The following is a 24,201-nucleotide window of genomic DNA, read 5'->3' on the forward strand; positions in this document are numbered from 1 at the left end:
GATATTTTGTTTGAAAAGTAAAAATTCCTTGTCATGCTACTTATGACTGTTTCAACCTGTTTCTTTCAGATACCATTGTTCTTATTGCTTCAATAGCAGTTGTTTCTGCAAAAACTCAGGGTAATATTTTTGCAACGTCCGCACTCAGAAGTCTCCGTTTCCTACAGATCCTCCGTATGGTGCGCATGGACCGAAGGGGCGGCACTTGGAAATTACTAGGTTCAGTGGTTTATGCTCACAGCAAGGTAAGATTTGCTTTTCGAGTTATAGACAAGGTTTTTGTTTTTGTTTTTGTTTACTTTTTCAGTGATGGCTATACTAGTATAAACCTCTCACAAGAAAGCTTAGTCAATTTCAGGAATTGGTTAAAACAATTTGGGGACAGGATATCAAATGAATTATTTAAAAGTCATCATACATATCCAAGAAGTTGTAAAATGAATGGAATCATGCAGGGATGTTTTCTTTTTTCATACATTTTTTCACATCTAAAAATCTTTCATTCCTTTTATATCTAGGAACTGATCACAGCTTGGTACATAGGATTTTTGGTTCTTATTTTTTCATCTTTCCTTGTCTACCTGGTGGAAAAGGATGCCAATAAAGAGTTTTCTACATATGCAGATGCTCTCTGGTGGGGCACAGTAAGTATAAACGTCAGTTTTTATATATTGGATGATATGAAATGTTTCGTTTGAATATAATATAATGATTCCTATGAATGAACTTAATAAGAATATTAACTTCCAAAAGAAAGTTGAATGAAAATATACAACACTAATAATTATCTATCATTTTGGTTTGACAAAGTTAATTTCTCTTATAAATCATTGGTAGTATTTCTTGAGTGCCAGATTGTTGCTAATATTAAAATATGTCATTTTTCTACATGTCAACATTCTATAATGTTGATAGCCTTATTGTTTGTTTTCACCTGATAAGCACAGATTTCAATTTCCTATCTTTGAAACAGTTAGCCACACATCAAAGTTTATCTAAGTTTTTAAAAAAGGAATTGTAGCTGAATGTAAATTAGAAGAGTAAAATTATAGCACAAAAAGTGTAAAAGAGAAGATCCATAAGATCAGAAATTATAGAAACCTACTTTCAAAACTTAACACTCAAAACCTACATTTCCTTTAATACTTGTGAAAGGATAGTTTTCCAAGTATATAAAAATAAAATCATAACTCTCAAATAGAGAGAAAATAAACACATGCTAAAGATTTCATTTAATTGTTATTTTAAATGTAAGTTAGTAAAATTGAGGGAACCAGTGAGGTATTACAACCAGTTCAAAGGACTATCTAAAGAGCAAAACCAGAAATGCTAAAATGAGGAACACCAAAAAAAAAAAATACAAAATCAGGAATACTAAAATTAATGTGCAAATAGAAGCAAAATTGGCTTCTTCCACAGTATGTAAGGGAAGTCAAACCTCTACTAGACAGAACTTATTTACATGCCTAAACAAGAATTCTTTTGCATTAATACCAGTTACCCACAGCTTAAAGAGTTGTAAAATAACTCAAAGACCAAGAAAGGTGCAGAGCATCTTAAAACCAGAATCCAATAACCTGAAAGAGTGTACTTTAACCAACACACAGTTTTCCACTGAAAAATATTTTCTCAACATTGTGAAGAATTTATAAAACAGTCATTGGAACATGTACCTTAATAAGAATGTCATGGAATAGGGGAGCACTTTATACAATGTACATTTCTTTTTATATTATTCTTTCAGGCATTCCAAAAACATACTATGAAAATACATGAGATTTATAAATTCCCTATCTCTTTGGTTTAAGAAAATTATATTAATTTATAAATTAACACTAGTACTTCTTAAATGCTAGGTTGTTGTCAAAATAAAAATATATCACTTTCTTAAACTGTGTTTAAAACATTGACAAGATTTAAGTGAAAATTGTTGCATTGGCCATTGTTCATCAAAAGCTCATCAACAAGGACTAGAACTCTTGTTAGGGCAAGGAAAATTTGTCAGGGCTTATATGAAGCAGAAATTGGTATCTTTGCTGGTTACATACCAGCAATAAAATGAGTAAGAACAGAAAGTATATTCACCTGAAGATTATGACTTTTTTCTTAAATCATTATAGGTCTACAAGATTGTGCCATTGGTAACAAAACATTCCGTTTGTTTAATAATTTGGTTTCCAACTCCTCCCCCCCCACACACACACATATACACAATACTCCCCACAAGCAATAATGGATATTTTGAAAGGAAGAAAGTAGAAACCCAAAAGAAAGCAGTCATCTGACATTCTTAAAATACTTTTTATATGTAGAGAGCAAATGAAAATCTCTGACTCATGGTGAGAGAAACTGTGTAAACTGAGAACACAGGAGACTTTTCGAGCCTGCAAGGGGAAAACAGCTTATTATTCCAGGCTTGAGAGCAATGATTTGAATTAGGTTTAATTTTTGCTTCTCTTGAATAATGCCAACATTTAAATTACTGAGGCACTTAGGTACATCTTTTCCCATTGAGATGCAGGTGTTGGTGAGTTCAGCCTGGCAGCTCTCTGTCCTTGCATTAGTCTTCCTTTCCTCCTTCTTACTAATATGAACTGCTGCATTGTGTGCTAAACAGTGTGTGGGAAACTCTTAATATACCCTTCACTTAGTCACCAGCTTGTTTCTTTTGCAAGAATAACCCACGTTAGCAGGTTTTCAAAGGTCATTATCTGCGACTTTCATTGATTCCCCTTTCAGTAGTGCTGTTTTGACTGAGGTTTAACCTATACTTAACAGTTTCCTTGAATGGCCTAATTATTTCTCTGGTTTTTTTTGGTCTAATCTTGAATATGAAAGTAAAAATCTTCTAAGAAGTCAAGTTTCTAGAGGGAAAAAAAAGGCCTTGTTGGTCCATAGCAGGTTTGTTGATATTAACTGACTGATTAACACAATTGTCTGAAGCCTAAAAAAATAGAAAAAGCAAACAAGAAGGCTTAATATTTCTATTCATTTCTTTTCTATTCTATCCATTACATATACTAGGTCTCCAGTGTGAATATTAATACCACTGATTATATATTAATCAAGAGTTTAGTGAAATATATGACTGGATACTTTTTAGTTAAAAATCTCCTCAATGAATGTCTTGAAACTATGGAAGTATCCAGAGTAAGAGGGGAAGTGAAAACATCCTGAATTGAGTGTTCCAAAGTGCTAGGCTTTAGTGAATAAAAAGAATCCACTGTTTTATAAAACCCAAAGTATCAACATTAAATATGAAAGAGCAACTTAGAGTCCATAGTTACAGTATCCCAGTGAACTCTAAATACTAACTACTAAGCTCCTTCCATTAAAAAGCTATTGGCTATCCTCCAACTTTTCGAGGGATACCAAGATGTGATCAGCAGTGCTCAAAGCCCATAACAATTCAGAGAAACTTGACCCTTGAGAACAATTCCGTATTAGTGAATACCAATACCTTGCTCACTGAGTGAGTGGGATAACTGATATTAAGGTCCTGGGGCTAAGACGACAGCTGGTGCCCAGTCAGAGGTGTCCGCTACTATTAGTGTAGAGAGAGATAGAGGCACCTTTCTGACAACAACAAAAAAACACACAAGGAGCTGTATGCTTCACCGGGAACCCACAGCTTAGGCACATAAGGGGTTTGAGAATCGGGTTGTGATGAAGTGGCAACCAAAGGGGCATGATGACTCAAGAGGAAGTGGAGGAGGGGCAAAGGGAGGCAATTCTCCTTGCTGAGCCATTGGCAGCTACAGGGAAAGAGGATCTTCTGATTGCTGAGCAGAGCTCCATTTAACATTATTTCCTGTTATTATTTTCCTTGTTTTTAGTTGTTTTAGCCTTATTCTGGAATAATTTTTTTAATAAAAGAAAAAAAGGTTTTCTTGGAGATGGTTTTAATTATTAGCTCTATTTTCTGTTGTTTTTTTTTTCCCCTTTTGATTTGCTTTAGATTTATTCTGAAGCAAAGAACTTAATATCTGATTTTCCTGAGTAACTTTTCCTGGTAATGACCTGTTCTTGAAGGTCATCTTGTCTTCCTATTTACTGTTAACTTTTTTGATGAAGATAGTATTATGGGTTTAAAAAGAAAAAACCCATGCCACATCCAGCAACAGATGGCATAAGTCTACTCTTGAATAAGCATCTGAATACAGCTTCCACCTGAGACCATGTGCTTGAATTGATTACTTCTGGCATGTAGAATAACTTGGGATCAGCCAGACTTGGTCCTAAAAATCATCCTGAAAATCTGACAATCTTTCTCTAAGTAAAACACAGAAGTGTCCATGTATACTATAGTCTACTGTGCATTCAGCAGATCATACATTCCAAGATTATGCATGTGTTTCATCCCCTCACAATACCTAAGAATAAGAATTGTGTGAATGAGTGGAATGAATAAAAATATTATTGATAATACCAGTTACCAGTTACCCTTCAGAAAATCAACCCTCCTTACATTAAGTTCACCAGCACAAAATGTTTTCTGCACTCTTACAAGCTCTTGTTTTCTAACTCAGTCTCTGTATATTAAATAAAAGTTAATGATATCAAAGCTTTACTTGGTCATGAGATAATCAATACCTCAGTTCCCAGTCATTCATGAGATAATCAACACATCAGTTCCCAGTTGGTCAAGAACATTATCAATTATCAAGTAGAACTTGAGACACAAATATCCCAGACTTCACTCACCAAAAACAAATCCTAGCTATTATGAAATCTATAAGCACAACCTATATTGCTTGTGTTTATGAAGCATATTGGTCATAAGCCCCTTTAAGGAATTCTTTCCTAAGGAGAATTTCCTTTAATAATGTCATTTCACACATGGCTTACATTTTTACTCAGTATTTCATAAGCAGTGAGCACAGGTTATATGGAAAGGAACAGAAGAATTGTAGTCAGAAACCCTGGGATCTAACTCCACCATCATTACGATTTAGTGGAGGTGTGATATTAAGCAATCATTTAGTATCTCTGTACAATTGATTAAATGATATTACCCAAACACAAAATTGTTGCTTGTGTTAAATGAGATTAGGTGAAGTAGACATGCTTTATCAAGCACATGACAAATGATAGTCGCCACTATTATTACATTTGACTAGGAGCTAGAAGAGCGTATGGAGTGCTAATTCCCTGGGCTGGTCACCAAAGCAGAACCCAAATCTCATGATGCCTCCACCACAGGGGATTCTGCTATTTGAAGATCAAAAAGTTTTCTGATCTCCTAATTCAAGCTGACCAACTTCAAAATTAACTACACAGGTTCTGTGACAACCCACTGCTTGAAACTAGGTGCTCAGGAAGTGGCCTCAAGAAAAAAGAGAGAAGGGAAGAGAATATGAAACAGAGAAAAAGAAAGGGGGGGGGACATGCTAACAAACTGCCAACATGAGTCATTCTCCTCTAAGGACTCCCTTAGGGGGAAGTTATGCTGTGCTGTGGGAATCTATAAATAATATATTCTTAACTGTTCATATGAGTGCACTACTTATAAACTATTATGCATAACTGTATCCTCAAAATCAGACCAATAAATAAATATTATTGGTTAATTTGCTGCTTGAAGGAAAATAGGAAGGGTTTATGATTCCTGGACTGGAATTGATAATGCTATTGGAAAAAAATAAAAAATGAAAGCCTGCAACGTGACCTCTAAGTTATAGCCCCACCATACATCTTTCATCCCATAAAAAAAAAAAAATCAAGAAAGCTAGGACCAGAATTTGCATTTGTTTTGCAATTTTATTCCTGAGGAATCATCTTGATTGCTGGACATAGTAAGGTGCCCCCAGTCCACCTTAGACTTTGCTAACACAATTACACCTTTATGCCAACATTTTCAACCCACAGAATTTCAGAAAATATCTTTTCTCACCTGCATGACTGCAACTGAACATATGGAATATGAGAGCAAAAGAATTTATCTGAGCTGTTGCCATCTGCCAAATCACCTTCAAAAAAGTGATTCAACCAGAGAAATTGTGCTGATTTCCAGGATTCCTGAGGTGGAGCAACAGGTTGAAGTGGGCCAGCCCCCTCAGGTCCTGATCTGTATGTCAGGCTACAACCTGGGAATGTATCTGCCAGCTCCCCCCACATGTCATAAAGTGGAATAATAAATGGCATCCTCTCAATTAATACATATATTCTATCTAAAACTGTCCTGAAAGAGATAGTGCAAGATTTTTTATCCTTTAATTTTTTTAAAGAATTATTTATTTATTTATATAAGCACTGGGTACAGTCAGAAGCGCGGGAGGGTGAGAGAATTCACCAGAGCCAGAGCAGGGTGCAGAACAGGCAGAGTGACGAAGAACACTGCTGAGGGGAGCAGCGGGCGCCAGGAGAGGTCTGTGCGCCATGTGGGACCCTTGCCGGCAGCCGGGGATTGAACTGGTGCTGCAGAGGCTGCAGGCAGCTTCACAGCCCAGAGCTTAACCACTGCGCCACCAGGGGAGGCCCTATCCTTTAATTTTTTAATGGTATAGTAAATACTAATCAAAAAACAATGAGTAGAAATATTGTTAACAACAAATAAACACAGGAAGAGAGGGAAGGAAAAATAAGTTTACTCCATCCAGCACATTAACCAGCATGTCTCTTAGACTCTCTGGAAGGTGGTCAAACAATGGAATTATGCCCAATACAGGGGACTTCCTCCAGGTGTGATTTCCTCCAGTCCCCTGAAGATCACATATACAGCCCCTCAGGTTTCCCAGAAACAAGCTGCTGTTCCACAGCTTCCCTGAAGAGTTGGTGTCTTTGGAATTCTGGCAAACCTGCCTTTCTCTGACTTTGGATCAAAATGAAATGGGTCATTACTGGGTTCAGACCCTGAAAGACTTACAAGATCTAACAGACATGGGCTTATTGTTAGCACAAGTGTGGACCGTGAGCACCAAGAGGGCTTCTGTACCTCAGCTCATATGCATATGATAAACATTAGCGGGGTGTTCCAGGTCTTAGGAGAAGAAAACCATAATGCAGTTGTTGTGTTCCAAGGAGATACACTGGGATTTCAAGAGCAGCTTGACCTGAAAGTCCAGAAAATCAGTGGGTATTTGTGCAGGCCTCATCTGAGGATGGTTTATTAAATATACCCAATCATTGCCTTAGAAAATAAGCAACTACATCAAGGAGATGGGTCATATGAATTCTTGGGAAAGGTTCATGTCTTTTTACTGTAAGTGTGTCTTAGAAACACCATCATTTCCTCTCTGGTGCTACCACTCTGTTCACATCCGAAGACCCAATTGTCCTTTTGGCAGTCACAAAAAGTCAAATGATGCTCCCTTTGGCACAAAAAAGGAAACCCCTGCGAACCCTAGCTTGGAAGAGACAAAACTGCCACCCTGCCACTAGATCCTTCTAAGTCTACCCTGGCAACAGAATGTCCCAAAGCTTTCAAACAAACACTGTTCAGAGCAACTTTGAAATCAAAGTGAAGGAAGTGGTCTTTCCTGTCTCCTGCCCGCAATGAAATTCAGTCATCAGAAGCCTCACCCAGAGATGTGAGAGAGATGGCTGGTCTTTGACAACCCCAGAGGGAGTCCAAGGTGTGGCTCTCAAAGCTCATTACACTCTCCTCCCCCAAAAACCACCCCACCCAGAGAAGGGCAGCCTTAGAGTCAGAGGGCCAGAGACCAGACATTCTTCTATACTCAGAGAAAACACTGGCATGCACCTAAGTCATTTCACCATGTCTTACTCTTAACAATCAAGGCATTAGTATAAAACCCACTCTCTGAGCACTGGGCCTAGGAGAATAACTTGAATGTATCCTCAGAATGTAAGGCAAACCATGATACGTAACGTTATTGCTGTGACCAGATCATGAAATTCCTCCTTCAGTTTATTATCACTAATAAACTGCTATAAAAGGATTAAGGTGTTTTGCAGGAAAAAAAAAAAAGTATAGTAGGTGAATCTTCCCCACATATTTAAGATCTGATGGGAATATAAATGAGCCTGAGATATTTTTTCTCCAATCTCAAGGAATTTCTTTGAGTCCCCTTACTGAGACTGTCCATGACATTAGATTTACTTGTTCTACTCATTTCCTCTCCCTCCTCCACCCACAGGTCTCTTGCTGATTTGTATTTGGCACCTTCTTACCTTCTCACCTTCACAGCCCCAAGCCTTGCCTGCATTTCATGCATTTTCATGGGGTGCTTAGGCACCCCACCTTTTCTTTCACTGCCCTCCATTTACACTATGCCCACATCTACCCCACACATTGGAAGAAGTGTCCTTTCACAGTGCAAGACAAGCCCCTTCAGCCATCCCACTGGTGCCAGTTCCTCTGCTTCCTTGGGTATACCTTACCCTTCCAGAAAGCCACATTCCCTCCCCTCTTCAGCCTATCCTCTCTGCAAACCCGCAAACCCACATAAATCCATCCAAGAAAGTCTCAAGAAAGATTTCCAGAAGTCCTTGCCCTGTATTTTTCTCTCTACTTGTCACCTATGTTCTTGAGAAGATTCTTAATTTATTTACTAAACATTTATTGAGTTCCTCACACGGTGTGAGCATCATGTCAGATGTGAGAATGATAACAAAGACTAAAGACATGTTCTTTCTAGTAAAGGAAATAAGGGCCTCTCCTAAAATAAATAAATAAATAAATAAATAAATAAATAAATAAAGTCAGCTGCCACTTATGATTAGTGCTTTAAGAAACAAGAAGCTGAATTAGAGTGACCAGACCCTCTCTTATAGATGGAGTGCATTGGGATGACCGCTTTAAGTTAGCATTTGGATGAGGATTGAAAGGTAAGAAGGAACCTTGTTAAAATGGGGAGAAAAATTCTGGCTGCAGAAACAGAATGTGCAAAGGCCCTGAGGAAGAAATAGAATCATCTATTTGAGATACTGAGCAGACAGGTGGTTCAAGTGCAGTGAGCAAGGGTGAAACAAGATGATCTTGGAGAGGTAGGTTGTGAACAGAGCATAGGAACTATAGTTAGGAGCTTCTGAGTTCATTGAGTAGACATTGATTGATTTCTATAAAGAGGAAAGAAAATGATACCACTTGCATGTGTATAGAGAAGGAGCTGGAGGGAGGCAAGAGCAAAAGCAGAGAGAGTGCTTAACCCACTGTGGCAGCAGCCTGATCTACCATGATGGCAGTGAAGACAGGAAGAAAGGGATGGGTGAATTTGTAATATCTTTGGGAGATGGAATGGGACTTGCTGGTAGATTTAGTGAGAGTAGCAAGAGAAAGGAGCAATTAGGAAGACTCTGAGGCTTCTGGCTTGAGCAACTGCACAGATGGTTGTGCTCTTGATTAAGATGGGAGGGGATACATTTGAGGGAATGACCACTTGAGTGGAAATCAGAGTTCTGTTTTAAGCGTTAAGTTTAAGTGATGGTGTACCATACAGATAGAAACATCAGCTGCAGATATGTGAATCCAGAGCTCCGAAGAGTAGTCTGACGTGGAAGTATAAGTTTGGTGTGTTCAACATTAAAATAATATTTAAATCCTTTAGAACTTCTAAGATACCTAGGAAGAGAGAGAGAAAAAAAAGAATAAAAGAAAAAGGAAAGTTGGAAAAGAATAAAATTTTTTCAAAGATATGAAAAAAAAAAACCATAGATCTAAGACACACAGCAGGCGAGGGGAAGGGAGAAGGGTCAAAACAGGGGAGAGAAGAGCACAAGGGACTGTGCTATGGATCATGGGTGCTGTGATGGTAGGAAAACTACAGGGACTAATACCTAAGGAGAGAAATCAAATACTATTAACAAATGTAAGAAAAATTAACAAATGTCAGAAAATAAATTTCATTATTAAAAAAAAATTAAAAAGACCCAGAACCAAACTGTAGGAATTAAATATTCAAATGTTGAATAGAGTAGGTTGAGCCACCAAAGATACACAGATCTTCCTTGACTTTGCTGGGGTTGTACCCAGATAAATGAATCATAAGTTGAAAATATCATAATTCAAAGATGCATCTACTATACCTAACCTGCTGAACACAGCTTAGCCTCACCTACCGTAAACAGGCTCAGAACACTCACACTAGCCTACAGTTGTAGACATGATAAGCTGCAAAAGCACAATATCCAAAAAAATCTAGTGTTGCAGCACACTGTACAGTATCTGTTCTTTGCCCTCACGATAGCATGACTGACTGGGAGCTGCCACTACCCAGCATTACAGGAGAGGATTTTCTACTGAACATGTTACACTTTCTCACCATCATAAAGTAAAAAAAAAAAAATCTGTAAGTCAAGCCATCCTATCAGTGAGGGGCCATCTGTAAGGGAAAGTCATGAAGGTGAGGCATGAAGAGAAGCCTCTAGGCTGGGCTGGTCTGCTGAGTTGAGTGCTTCTGAAAGATTTGAGTTTTTCTCCCTCTGTGTTTTCTACCTCTCAGAATGTTACCCCTCCTCCAAAGTTCGGGTCAAAGGGCACAGCCAAAGTAACCACTTTCTTGGAAATGAACTACTAGTGACCACCTCTCTATAGCCAGTATCTTTTCGCAATCTTCGTTCTCTTTACTTCCTCTGGGCCTGTGACATGAGGGATCACCTGGTTCTTTGTGATACTGCCTTCTTCATTGGATTTCCGTTTATATCACGCATTCCTGCTTCTCTAACTCTTAAAAATATTTATTCCTCTCTGATTTTCTTTCCCTTCCATCTCTTAAATGACTGTTTTGTAAGGAGTCCTTGAACACTTTCCTTATACCCTTTGAAATTTCCTTTATTCAGGCCTCCCCTGGTGGCACAGCAGTTGAGTGCTGGGCTGCGAGGCTGCCCGCAGCCTCTGCAGCGCCGGTTCGATCCCCGGCTCCCAGTGAGGGTCCCACATGGCGCGCAGACCTCTCCTGCTGCCCTGCTGCTCCCCTCAGCAGTGTGTTTCGTCCGTCAGTCTGCCTGTTCTGTTCCCCACTCTGGCTCTGGTGAATCCTCTCACCCTCCCGCACTTCTGACTGTACCCAGTGCTTGTTTAAGTAAATAAATAAATCTTTAAAAAAAAAAAAAAGAAAGAAATTTCCTTTATTCACAACCTTCAACAGTCACCCTATGCCTGATTCCAAAACACAAATCTCATGCCAGAATCAATCTCTCATGAATCAAATTCTCGTTCTTCATTTCCTGCTCACCATTTCTAGATCTGGGTCTTAATGACATTTAAAAAATCTATTTGCATATCCAAACTCTTCATCTTTGCTCCAAAACTTCTGTCATTATCAAATTTTTATTTGTGGTACAACCATCTTCTCTTGGAAATTCTCAGGTTGTTGTTGATGTAGTCTTCCCCTTCATCCCAGCCCATTACTAGTTTGTATTTCTACTAAAGTTCTTTTTTTTTTTTCATTTTATATATTTTTACATTATTTTTCATTTTTGCACAATGTATGCATTTTCATCTTGCTTATAGTCCCCATACAATTCCCAGCCCCCTTGTTTTGATCCTACTCCCTCCTCCCCCGCCCCCATAGAGTGTCTCTGGTTTATAGTTGCTTGTTGATTTTGATTGTTACTTTATTATAATTAGTCTTTTTCCTGGTCCTTATTTAGGTTTTCTAAATTCCTGCTATGAGTGAGACCATCCGGTATTTTTTCCTTTTTCTTTCTGGCTTAATTTGCTGAGCATGATCCCTTCCAGCTCCATCAATGTTGCTGCAAATTGCATGAGTTTATCTTTTTTGATTGCTGAGTAATATTCCATTGTGTGCGAACTGGTCCAACCACTATGGAAAGCTGTGTGGAGATTCCTCAACCTGCTAAAGATGGAGCTTCCATATGATCCAGCAATTCCTAGGTATTTACCCAAAGGACACAGAAACATTAATTCAAAAGGGCACCTGCACCCCTATGTTTATAGCAGCACTATTTAAAATAGCTAAGCTATGGAAACAACCCAAATGCCCAAAAATAGATGACTGGATCTACTAAAACTCTTAAACACATCTCTTTACTCTCCACTCCCATAAAGTCCCATTCCCACTATTTCAGTTCACTTACCCCATCATCCTGCTGGATGATACAGAACCTCATGGGCCCCAGAGAGGAGCAGGGACTGTGTTCTAAAGGGGATACAGACCCCCTGGAACAGCCCGACTGTTGGCAAGACATGATTTAATTATTGTTTTTCAAAAACATTCCCTGATTTATCTCTAGCATCTCTAGTTAACTTCCATTTCAACTAATTCTCTTTAGATCCACCATGTTCCAGGCCAACTGAGCAACTTATACTTTCCAGAACCTACCCAATTATCCCCCTCCCTGGATCACTCTCTTTATCATTTCTCCCTCTCAAAATATCACCCCTCCAAAGTCTAATGACAACTCCCCAATGCAAAATAATCCATCTGTTCTTTGAATTCTCACAGCAAATTGTCATCTATCATAATTGCTGTCTTGCCCTACTTTGTTGCATTAATGATTTGTGTGCGACATGGCTCCCCTCTCATGCTGTAAATATTGTAGGACAAGAACTATGTACCGCTCTTATTTTTCCACTGCAAATCATAACACGTACCTTGTACACACCAGGCCTTCAGGAAATGCCTGCCAAGGTAATAAATGGACAGTCTTCATTAACATAAATTATTGTTTTGTGTACTGATTCAGTCCTAAATCCATGTTGCTATCATTTCTGTATCACTGATGGTTATCCACTTTCATAAATACTCTTTCTTTGAATACACTTAGAAAAGATGGAAAATTGTGTTATAAGAGAGGAACAAGTATGTAGGTTATTCCCTTCCTTAAACAAAGACAAGTTCTGTTATGCGTCATGGAAAATTAAAGCACAGTAATAAAATGCGTCAACAAGACTTGTTGAATAATGATTTAGTGGAAACGTTGCTTGCCTCCTGTTCGTAGGTCCTAACTTTCCTCTCAAGTACTTAAGCTGCATGTTCTATTTATTTTGTTTTTAGATTACATTGACAACGATTGGCTATGGAGACAAAACTCCCCTCACTTGGCTGGGAAGATTGCTTTCTGCAGGCTTTGCACTCCTTGGCATTTCTTTCTTTGCACTTCCTGCCGTGAGTATCTTTGCAAAAATCAAGCAGTTTTAAATTAGAGCTTAGAGGTTCATTAGTGTGCAGTTTCACAAATTGATATGCTTGGGAGCATCTATAACTGTATCATTTACAAATATAATTTTTCTGATAAATTTTCTGATTTTTCTATGTATTATCTCATCAGATAATTTATGAAATATGGTATTCCCTTAAGCACACTTAACCTGAGAGTTTTCTACCTGCTAGGTCTTTATGACCAAATTGTCATTCAGATGGTATCACCTCTCAGTAAGCATGCTACTAATTGACTTAAAATATTTGTAAATATTTAAAGATAATCTTTTTAAACTTTTCCCTCCAACTTAGTTTGTCAAATGTGTCGCTGAAGAGATAGATGAATACAAGTGGAATATTTACCTCTTCAGATCGATTTGAGTGAGGCACATGTTACCTGAAAGGATTTTAAATGTGTCAGATGATTTATTCTTTGTATCATCATCATTGATGTTTCTTAATGAGCAGTTTCTGCATCCTATCAGAATGAAGAGCACATTTATCTTCTCCTAAGCTTTTGATTATTTTCTCCTTAATGGATGAGACTTGCCTTCCTAACCATTTATGCTTGTTTCTTTAAAGGCAATCGGTCAAAATACTACATTTGCCTATATCCCCAAACTCTCATTTTTGTTCAGTTCTCCTCCCCTGGAGCAACGAGAGTTAACAAAAAGGTGTGTTAAAATATGGCAGCAGTTATGCCTAAGGAACAGTAGCCTCAGTCTTGTTCTAGACATAATTTGACTCACCTCATAGCCCCTGTCAAGCACAGAGAGAACCCAGAGCATTCAAATTAAGCCCAGGGAGTGGTGATTTTTATCCCCAGTCTGTAGCTCATAAGACTCCTGCTCTGCCAGGTAATGAGTTCAAATGACCCTCTTGTCCTTCTGTGGCCAGTACTTAGACTGGTTCTGCTCTAAACCACACAAAATCGTAGAGAAGAGATTGAAAAGAACTTGCATTAGTTTGAGCATTAGACCTCAGCTTAAAATTAAAACCAGGTACTATTTGCTTTTGTCACTTGCTACCTGTGTGACTGTATCGGTTTGCTAGGGCTGCTACAACAAGATTCGACAGACTGGGTGGCCTGAATAACAGAAATTTATTTTCTCACAGTCCTGGTAGCTGGAAGGGGCTAGCAGGGTTGATTCCTTCTGAGATCCATGAAGAAAGAATCTATTCCAAGTCTCTTTTATTATGGTTCATCTTCTCCCTGTATCTTCACATGGTCTTCCCTCTGCACATGTGTGAGTGCAGATTTTCTCTTATAAGGACACCAGTTCTTTAGATTAAGCCCATCCTAATAACCTCATTGCAATTAGATTACCTCTATAAAGACCTTATCTCCAAATAAGGTCACATTCAGAGATTCTAGGCATTAGGACTCCATCATGTGAATAGGGGAGGAGGAAGCAGGGGCAATTCAGCTCATAACAGAAAGCTCATGTTTCTCCATCAATGTAATGGAGGAAGAATTAATGCTCTCAGAGAAATTTGGTGAAAACCAATGTGATAAGTAAGTCAAGTGCTTGTCATGAAGAAAACTTCCATGAAATGTTACTTCCTTTCCCAGTATTAATCTACATATATGTGCTTCCTGTTATGAAATGACTAAATCAAAGAGAGTCAAAAAGCACCTTGTCAACTTCTCTGGCAACCTCAACAATCTAGATTAGAGCACAGAGTCAATCAGTAATTAAATTCCCTGTAGGAAAATACTTTTAGAAACCATAAAATGCAACCTTGGACTTTCTTTTCCCCAAAAACTAAGGAAAAAATATCTGCCTTTTTTTGTGTATATACTTTTTATTCCTCACATATAACAGTCTCTATGATCCAGCAAAAACCATGAACTGGAAGTAAGCAACTTCAGGACTATTAAACAGACGACAATGAAAGCGCTGTCCTCAGAGGAGAACTTGAAGCCTAGGTTATAAACTTTTTTTATTTTTTTAAAAGATTTATTTATTTTTATACAAGAACCGGGGTACAGGCCAGATGTGCGGGAGGGTGAGAGAATTCACCGGAGACAGAGCAGGGAGCAGAACAGGCAGACAACTGAAATACACTGTTGAGGGGAGCAGTGGGCAAGACAGGAGAGGTCTGCTGCGCCAGGTGGGATTCTCCCCAGCCGGCCAGGATTGAACCCGCACTGCAGAGAATGCAGACAGCTTCACAGTGTGGCGCTCAACCGCCTGCCCACTAGGGAGGCCCTAAACTTTTTTTAATTTAGATAAAATTCTGATAAGCTGAATTGTATATTTTAACAGTTCTTTGAAGATTATGAACAGAAAATGTGGAGATAGGTTGATAGAACAAATACTACAGCAGAAAGAGGTGGTAAATGAATAGCAACATGGGAGCAAAAGAAAATCTGTAGACATAAGTGTTCAAAATGTGTTAGGACCTGGGAATAGTGTTACGGTCAACCGACCTCTGGTAACTGCTGCATCTAGCACGTGAAATACCCCATGCCCATAATGAAACTCTGGATCAGTGTGTGGAGTTTCTACTGTGTTTCCTGTTAGGTTAAAGGTTAGAGCTAACTTGCCAGTCTTGGAATATTTCCCAATGAGATAACGATAATTTTTATATGCAAATATAAATTAAAATATGTTGGAAATCTGAAAAATTTGCTCACAGAGAATATTTTCTAACAATGCCAAGAAAAATAGACTTTACTGTCTATGAAGTCTCACAAAAAATGCCGAATTCCTCTTTATTGAATAACTAATAGTCCAAACACACCTTTTTTAAAAAGCAAGATGGCTGGAAATGCCAGTGTGTCTGTGCACTGACCTGCCTGCAGTGTTGTCTGAGATTTAGGAGAGAGCATGGGCACTTTGCTAAGAAAGATAGAGGTGGATTGTGGGCCATCCTAGTTTGGGGTTCCTCCCACCCAGGAAATCCAAGGACCAAGAAAGAGAATAGACTTTCACCAAAGCAGAACTCTCTGCACCAGACAGGGTCCTATGGGGCTACTGGTTCCTAAGCACCACGGAGTGGGAATGGGGGTGTTGCTTTCCCTGAAGCCCTTTCTACCATTAGACTGATGGGCTGGCAAAGACAACCCCAGCTCCTCCCCAGTGCCCTGAGAACCAAGCTGGTCCCTCATAGGACAATCCTTTCCATCCTGCTAGATTCTCCTGCTAAAAGTATTTTTCAGTCTAGCCTGTTTGTCATGTGTGGGTAAAGATGTAAAATGTTTATGAAAACATGTTTCCTTTCAACTTGATGTTTGTTCTTAGCATAGAACTAAAACTAAAAACCCAAAAATTTAAGTCATGTGACCTTAGAAAATGAATTTTAAAAACTCAGTTTCTAAGTTTTCACCTCCTGGTGTGCCATATGAAGGGCTGGAATGTAAATTTTATATGTGTGTATGTGTGTATGTATTACCTATATAAAATATAGCATATATAATAATAGCAGTTATATATGTATATGTACATACATGAATATAATACATGTATATATTAACTCCCATGATTATATATAAATAACATACTAGACTTTATTTTAATGGATGTCTGTTTAGGTTCATTGCACTATGTACTGAGAGGTGGAAGAAAATTGGAATGGATCCATAATCAGATGATGAGCAGACCTGGTTTAATAGCTGTTATATAGTCTGACACAAAAATATATAGGAAACATTTACAAACTACTAGTACATGTTTCTAAGTGATGCCAATGTGATTTTCAATACATGTTAGTTTGTTTGGCAGATGCTAAGTTTGTGCTATGTAGAGCCTGTCATTTTCCAAAAGGACCCTTGACCTCATATCCACATAAGAAGTGCTCAAAAATGGCAGCTTTGCTGTTAATTCAATGTAGACAATCTGAGGTAGGCTTCAAATGAATGAAGTATACACAATATATAATAATGTATATACACATAATACACATACTAAATATATTCTCTAAATTCTGATTTTTCTGTTCTTTTGTCTCTTTATGCTTCATGTAAAATGATTTAAAAAAAGAAAAGAAAAAAATCTTTCCTAAATGATATTAAATAGCAGGGAAAAAATTTAGGAATTATAAATGACTAAAGTTGATCTGAATTTGGAAATGAAGGGTGGTTTTTACAAGTCCTAAATAGAAGGAAATGTTGTTTAAATCTAGAAAGAAGGTCATATAGGGGCCTCCCTAGTGGCACAAGGGGTTAAGATACAGCATAATGAAGCAATCTGCAGCCACTGCAGCATGAGTTTGAAGCCCAGCCAGGGAGGTGACCCACATGGCACAGCAGACCTCTTCTTTCTCACCCACTGCTCCCCTCAGCAGTGCATTTCAGTCAATCCACCTGTTCTGCTCCCACTCTGTCTCTGGTGAATCCTCTCACCGCCCCCACGCCCGCTCCCCCCACACCTCTGGCCTGCATCCCAGCTTTTGTTTGCATAAATAAATAAATAAATTCTTTTTTCAAAAAAAGGTCATACAGACCAGGTTTTTGTGAAGTTTAATTTGTACAGCCATAACCTGTGTGAGATGAGATCTTAGACAGTCAATGAAAAAGCAGACCTATGATGTAACATCTAATCTCATAGTAGCCTTCTAATTAATAATGGAGTAGCTCATTGCTCACTAATAGCAAACAGTATTATCATGTAATTGTGTTTTCAGCATAATTGCATTGCTGGCTGTCTGGTTATTTTCACAGATGTATTCAAAGTTGTGGAACCTCAAGATAAGAAGGAAGGTGAAAGGTTATCTAGAGCCTAAAAATACCCTGACCAAGTTGTCACCCAGCTGAGACTTAACACCTCTTAAAGCTAACAAGCCCACCTCCTCCCAGAACTCCTATACTGTCTTTGAGCTACATTGAAAGTAAAAAGAAAAGAAAAACCATTCCTACTTCTAGTAAATATTCTCAGTGCTTATAAGAGGCCTACTCTAGCCTAAGGGTTAGACTTCTTCAAGTTTAATAAAGAGCTAATAATTTGTAGCTACCAAGTTAAGTCCACAGATTTGAAAGCAGTAGAGCTCCACATTCCATGCCACTAAAATGGACACTTATAGACAAAGCCCAGAGGTTGCATTAGCAACTCCAAAAGTCAACTGAAGGCTGAGACAAAGCATCTTAATTCCACACAAATGTTAGACTAAAGCAAAGAGAAAAGAGACGGGCATATCAAAGAGGCAGAGTTTTGGCAGATCAAGATGATAAGCAGAAGAAAGCAGATCAGCCGAAGAACTAATATAAACTCTGAAGGGACATACTAATCTAACTAACCCCAAAATATGAATAGGTGAGCCAAAAACAAAAGATAAGGAATGCTGAAAGCATGAAATTGAAAGTCTGGGAAAATAGGAACGTGCTCTGTAATGACCCATGCTCTTGTCTTGACTATAACAAACAAAAAGAATGGAAAACATTCTGTCTTCAAACCTGAGTGTTGTTTGTCTCATCTAGATAATTGTCCTCCCATTTTGTCCTTTTTTGGAAGGTGTAGAATTATAGGATCAAGGAGGATTATGCTAGAACTGATTTTAAACATTTCTCTTCCACTACTTCAGAACAGAAAATATAAAATTCAGTAGTTTTATCAAAGTTCTAGAAAAACTCCTATGCCCACAGCAGCAAGCCCTTCAGCTGTCTTAAATTTAAAATCCACCTCTGTCCCAAACCAGAAATGATGTCCTCCAAATTCTATCACTGGATAAGATCATTTTGTGTAACATAGGTATAAAGAAATGTGACAAAGAAATCCACACGAAAGAAATCTTAAAGTTTATGGTTTTTGAAATAGTGATCTAAATAACCTGTGAATATCTCATAAAGGATCACTGAAAAATATGAGAAAGAGTAGCTTGGAATGGTGCTGATGCCTTAATTGTTGATCAGCTCTGTCAGACTGAGTCTGATCAAAAAAAGGGAAATAGTTAAAATCAAATACATAAATAAACAGACCCAAAATGGAGTGTTCATGACAACCCCACCCAGATTTAATCCCTAACCTGAGTGCAGTTTCAACCTCTCCCAAAAATGTAACTTTAAACAAATCAAACTGGAGTTTCCTGATTAGCACCACTGAGGTAATCTGCATAAAATACCTCACTCTGCCTTTCCCTGAAAAAAGGTAGCTTTGCCTAAAATAATTTTTCTTTTCTTTTGCCAATAATCCTGTCCCATCTACTTTCTGACTATAAAAACCTTCATTTTGTGCAAATCCTTGCAGTGCTTTTCTGCTTGCTAGATGGGTTGTCACCCAAATCATGTACCCTTCAATAAGACCAGTTAAATCTCTGAAAATCATCTTTATTTGTAATTACGATACCACTAGCTGTACCAAAAAGAATAAATAACAATGTCTGATTTATGAAAGAACAGAAGTTGTTATATTCCTTGTCTGTCTGGCCAAACAACTTGCCAATATCCCATGGTATTATAATAGAGGTAAATAATCTTTGCTTTAGTAAGTAATGTGTTTATAGACAAGTTACATATGGTTTGCCTTTTCTCAGACTCATTTTAGAGGGATTTTTTAATATGTGTACAGTGCTTTTGAAAAAAAATTTTATTGAATCATAATTGACATATAACATTGTTAGTTTTAGATGTACAATATAATGAGTCAGTATTTGTATATATTGCAAAATGATTGCCACAACAAGACTAGTTAACATCTGTCCCCAAGCATACTTACCAAAAAAATCGTTTTTCTTGTCATGAGGATAAATTTTTTTTTTAAAGTACGGTCTTTGTATTTCGTTCAAGGGAATTCTTGGCTCAGGTTTTGCATTAAAAGTACAAGAACAGCACCGACAGAAACACTTTGAAAAAAGAAGGAACCCAGCTGCCAACCTCATTCAGGTAAATGTCAATAGGTAGATGGCAACACCTGTCTCTGTAAATGATTGCTGGGTCATTTTCCAATCTGTGTGCTTTGTTGCTTAGTAGAGCTACTGTTTTGTTCTGTTTTGTTCTGTTTTGTTTTGTTTTGTTTTGTTTTTGAAAATGGAGCTGGATCTTAATGTACAGTCTTGGATTTGAACAAGTGTTCATTCCTTCGATACAGAAAAATAGCATATATTTTCACCAAATGGTCCATGCATTGTTTAGATTAATTAATTTTTCCAGGAAGGCCATACAAAGGTTAGTGGTTGTATTGCTCCTGAAATGACCTAATATGTCTTATGAATTACTTGGTGAAACGTAATTGATCATTAAGTGATGGAGCAGAACACAGCACTGTTCCCTGCATTACAATCACTTTCTCCAGCCAGCTGTATGCCACTGCTCTGAATAACAACATATTTGTTCAGAATGCTAAGTTTTAGTACCTGTAGAATAGTTTTTAATGACATCTGAAGCAGTGACTTGACTTGGTTATCCTATCTTAAAAACTGGTGGGGTTATGGAATACATCGGTGTTTAAGAATATGAAATAATAAGCTTATTATTTAAAGCTAGCTCATAATATATAGATCATTTGGCCTTTTATTTTATCTTCAATAATTCAGGATTTGCTTTAGCACTAAAAGGAATGTTTCTCTTGTCATCTATATCTTTTGGCAGTACAACCTTCTTAGAATCACGAATATGTTTTTCTCCAGATCCATACTGTAGAGTTCATATTTAAGTACAGACAAGATGATTATACAATCTAAAGCTTCTTCCCATCCTTTCAGGAAGTAGAAGATCCTGTCCTTCTAAACCTTAGTGGTTTGGGGTGGCAATCTCAAGTACTAGGATGTTTCTCTTCATGCTGTAGTAAGAAGCACATTGCTTTAATTTCAAATGAAGGTTTGAGTAGGGGATTGGGTAAGGAAGATGATTGATGATCACCGATGGCTGTGATATGCATAGAATCAGAACAAGCAAAAGAAGTAGATGAGGGCAGTTCAGTTATATCATGAAGGAGTTTGTTTTTATTTGAAGATTAAAAGAAGATAGTGAATTTCTAATAAATTTCAATTGAAGTCACATTATAACATTATGTAAATGTCAGGTGCAATATATTATAATTTGACATCTGGACTACATCAAGCTCACTCCCAGAAAACCCCATTTCCATCCAGCACCCTATAAATAACTCCCTCTGCACATTTCATCCACCCCTTTCAACTTACTTCCTCTCTAGTAATCACTAATGCCTTCACTGCATTTAGAGTTTCTTCTTGTTTTCTTGCTTTATTTTCAATTTCTCACTTTATATTTAGATTTATATTTATAATTGCTTCTTGATATTCTACTCACAAATACATACACTGTCTTTTTCCATCTTATTTCACTTAGCATAATACACTCAAGATTCATCCATTGCCACAAATAACAAGATTCATCTGTTTTATAACTGAGTAATATTCCTGTGTGTGTGTGTGTCTGTGTGTGTGTCTGTGTGTGTGTATATCCTGTCTTCTTTATTCACTCAGCTATCACTGAGCACTTAATTTCCATACATTGGTTATTCTATTGTAAATAGCACCGAATGAATGTGGGATGCAGATATCTCTTGGATATGGTGTTTTCATTTCTTTCAAATGTATACCCAGGAGTGGGATTGCTTAATCATACAGTACAATAGTTCTATTTTTTTTTTTTATTTTTTGGTGAATCTCCATACTATTTGTATAGTTATTGCACCAGTTTATATTCTCACCAGTTTATATTACACCAGTTTATATCCTCACCAATATACAAGGATTCCCTTTCCATATCCATGCCAACACTTGTATTTTGGATAATAAGTATTTTCACAAGTATAAGGTGATAGCTCATTATGGCTTTTATTTGCATTTCCCTGATAATAAGTGATGATGAACATCTATTTGTGTGCTTGCTTAAGATATTAATGAAGTAACGGTCACTTTCAATGTCACGGCTAAAGTCAGTATTTAAAGACCACAGCATGGCTTGGTAGATGCAGACATGCAAAGCCAATGCTTTCTCAAATTTAAATACCTAAGGGCTTCTGCAGCGCTCCTTTTATCTTTTATGACTGTGCTTTCGCCACATCAAGGTTGAAGCTATGAAATATTTCTTGAGCTTCTTGGCTAATGTGAGGTATTAAGTACAGTAAATTATTCTTACTGTCACACAAGTGGAGGTGTGAAGGATTGAAAAACACAGTGTCCCTTAAAGGTTCCCAAACCTAGCTCTAGAAAAGGAATTTGAAAGCAGGCATGAAAACATTTTGTTCAGCCATTTTTTAATTTTAGAAGAAATTTCTAAGTAAAGAAAATAATAAAGAGGGTAAAAGTCCATTCTTTTAATCACCAGTGGGGAAAATTATGACACTTTGAGTCCAATGTTACCTGATCATCCATAACTGAGATTGCACTGTTTTGAATTATTTGCTGCACTTGAATATTTTATGACTGTATGTTAAAATTTCCTTCCTCTTTCTCAACAATCTTGGCTAGTGCTTAGATGATCTTGTTTAACACAATGATGTCGTATATTACATGGTTTTCCTTCCTGAAAAAAAAATAATAAAATAGTTACACAGTAAAAAAAAAAGATATTAATGAAGATACTAATTTTTTTAAATCAAACTAGTCTGTAGTATTGACAAAGAAATCAACCACTGGGCATGACTTTTTATATAAACCACTTAGAGTCTCTATTTCTTAAATTTCTAGGTTTTAAAAGAGCACCAAAGATAAAGCTCTTTTTTCTTGAAGGAAAATCTCCCTGAAGTTTAAAATTTGTAGCCAAATAATGATCACCATAATGAAAAAAAGTGTCACACTCTTTATTGTACACACAAAATACCCAGAGGCCCAGAAATGATAGTCCTCTGTCCTTAACCAATTATAAGATGTTTCCAACTATAAGATGTTTCCTTACTATTTCTATCTTTTAATTATTCTTAACTTATTTATTATCTTTTAATTTTAAAATAATGTTTTCCAACCTGTGAATACAGGACTTACTCCATGGTTTTCTTGCATCTGCCCAGGCACCAAGTCCTGTCTACATATGGAACTAGTAACACATCTTTTTTTTTTAAATGTTTTATTTTCCTATATCTTTGTTAATTTTTGGATAGCTTTTGACTTCTCCCCTCTGGTGTAGTCCCTGTTGTTGTCCTACCACCGTAGCATCTGTGTGCCATCAACACATCTTAAATATATCTAGAATAGTTGACCTCAGGAGAATGGAGATACTGTTGTCATGAATATATTTTATTTGAAATCTTTATTAAATTATTTATTATCTTTTGAATGTATACTTCCTTAATCAACATGTACTCAAAACACAACCACTTTGGTGTACAGACTCTTGATACTTCTGGATATTGAAAGGGGACTGTTGGGAAAATTTTAGATCGGTTTTTCTGTTAGAAAGGATACTTGCACCGCTATGTTTATTGCAGCATTATTTGTAATAGGTAAGACATGGAAACAGCTCAAATGCCCAAAAACAGTGACTGGATCAAGAAGTTGTGGTATATATATATATATATATATACACACACAATGGAATATTATTCAGCAATCAAAAAAGATAAAATAATGCCATTCACAGCAACATGGATAGAGCTAGGAGGATCATGATCAGTGAAATAAGTCAGAAGGAAAAAGAAAAATTTTTGATGGTTTCACTTATAGGAGGAATATAAGGGAATCAAATGAGGGACCAAGGAAAAAAATAATAACAGTGAAAAAAACACAACACAACCGAACAACAATAAAGAGACAACTATAAATCAGAGACATTCTGCAGGAGAGGGGGAGGGAAAAAGACCAGGGCAAGGGCAGGAAGAACATAAGGGACTATGGTGATGGTGCACAGGTGAATTGGTGGTGGAAATTCTAGGGGGACTACCTGAGAAAAGAAAGCAAACATTATTAAAAAAAAAGTAATAATGATGTAATATATATATAAAATATAATTAAAAAATTTTAAAAAGGAAAGTGAATTCCTTTGAAGAACTTCTTATATGTATATTTGTTGTGATAATATAGAGCTGTGCTGCCTAGTAGTTAACTGCCACAAACTACATGTGTCTATTTAAATTTAAATTAATTACAATAGGAAATTCAGTTCCTCAGTGGTAGTAGTCATATGTCAGGCATTCAATAATCAATATATGGTTCTTGACTATCACACTGCACAAGGCAGACATGGGGAATAATAAAAGGAACTCTCTTACCATTATCAAATGTGCAAAAACAATCTCCA

General features: G+C 37.2%; 1 protein-coding gene across 1 annotated transcript in view; it reads left to right on the forward strand.

The window, feature by feature from the left end:
* The window catches only part of KCNQ5 (potassium voltage-gated channel subfamily Q member 5), a 504,482-nt gene that overhangs the window by 408,526 nt on the left and 71,755 nt on the right, over window positions 1-24,201 (forward strand). Inside the window, 4 exon segments of the mRNA XM_054698932.1 lie at window positions 70-245; window positions 519-644; window positions 12,921-13,031; window positions 19,789-19,884. Of these exon segments, the coding sequence (XP_054554907.1) occupies window positions 70-245; window positions 519-644; window positions 12,921-13,031; window positions 19,789-19,884 (509 nt within the window).

The sequence above is a fragment of the Talpa occidentalis genome, unplaced genomic scaffold (assembly GCF_014898055.3).
Source record: "Talpa occidentalis isolate TD23 unplaced genomic scaffold, MPIMG_talOcc4v2.1 talOcc4.2, whole genome shotgun sequence".
NCBI classification, from domain to species: Eukaryota; Metazoa; Chordata; class Mammalia; order Eulipotyphla; family Talpidae; genus Talpa; species Talpa occidentalis.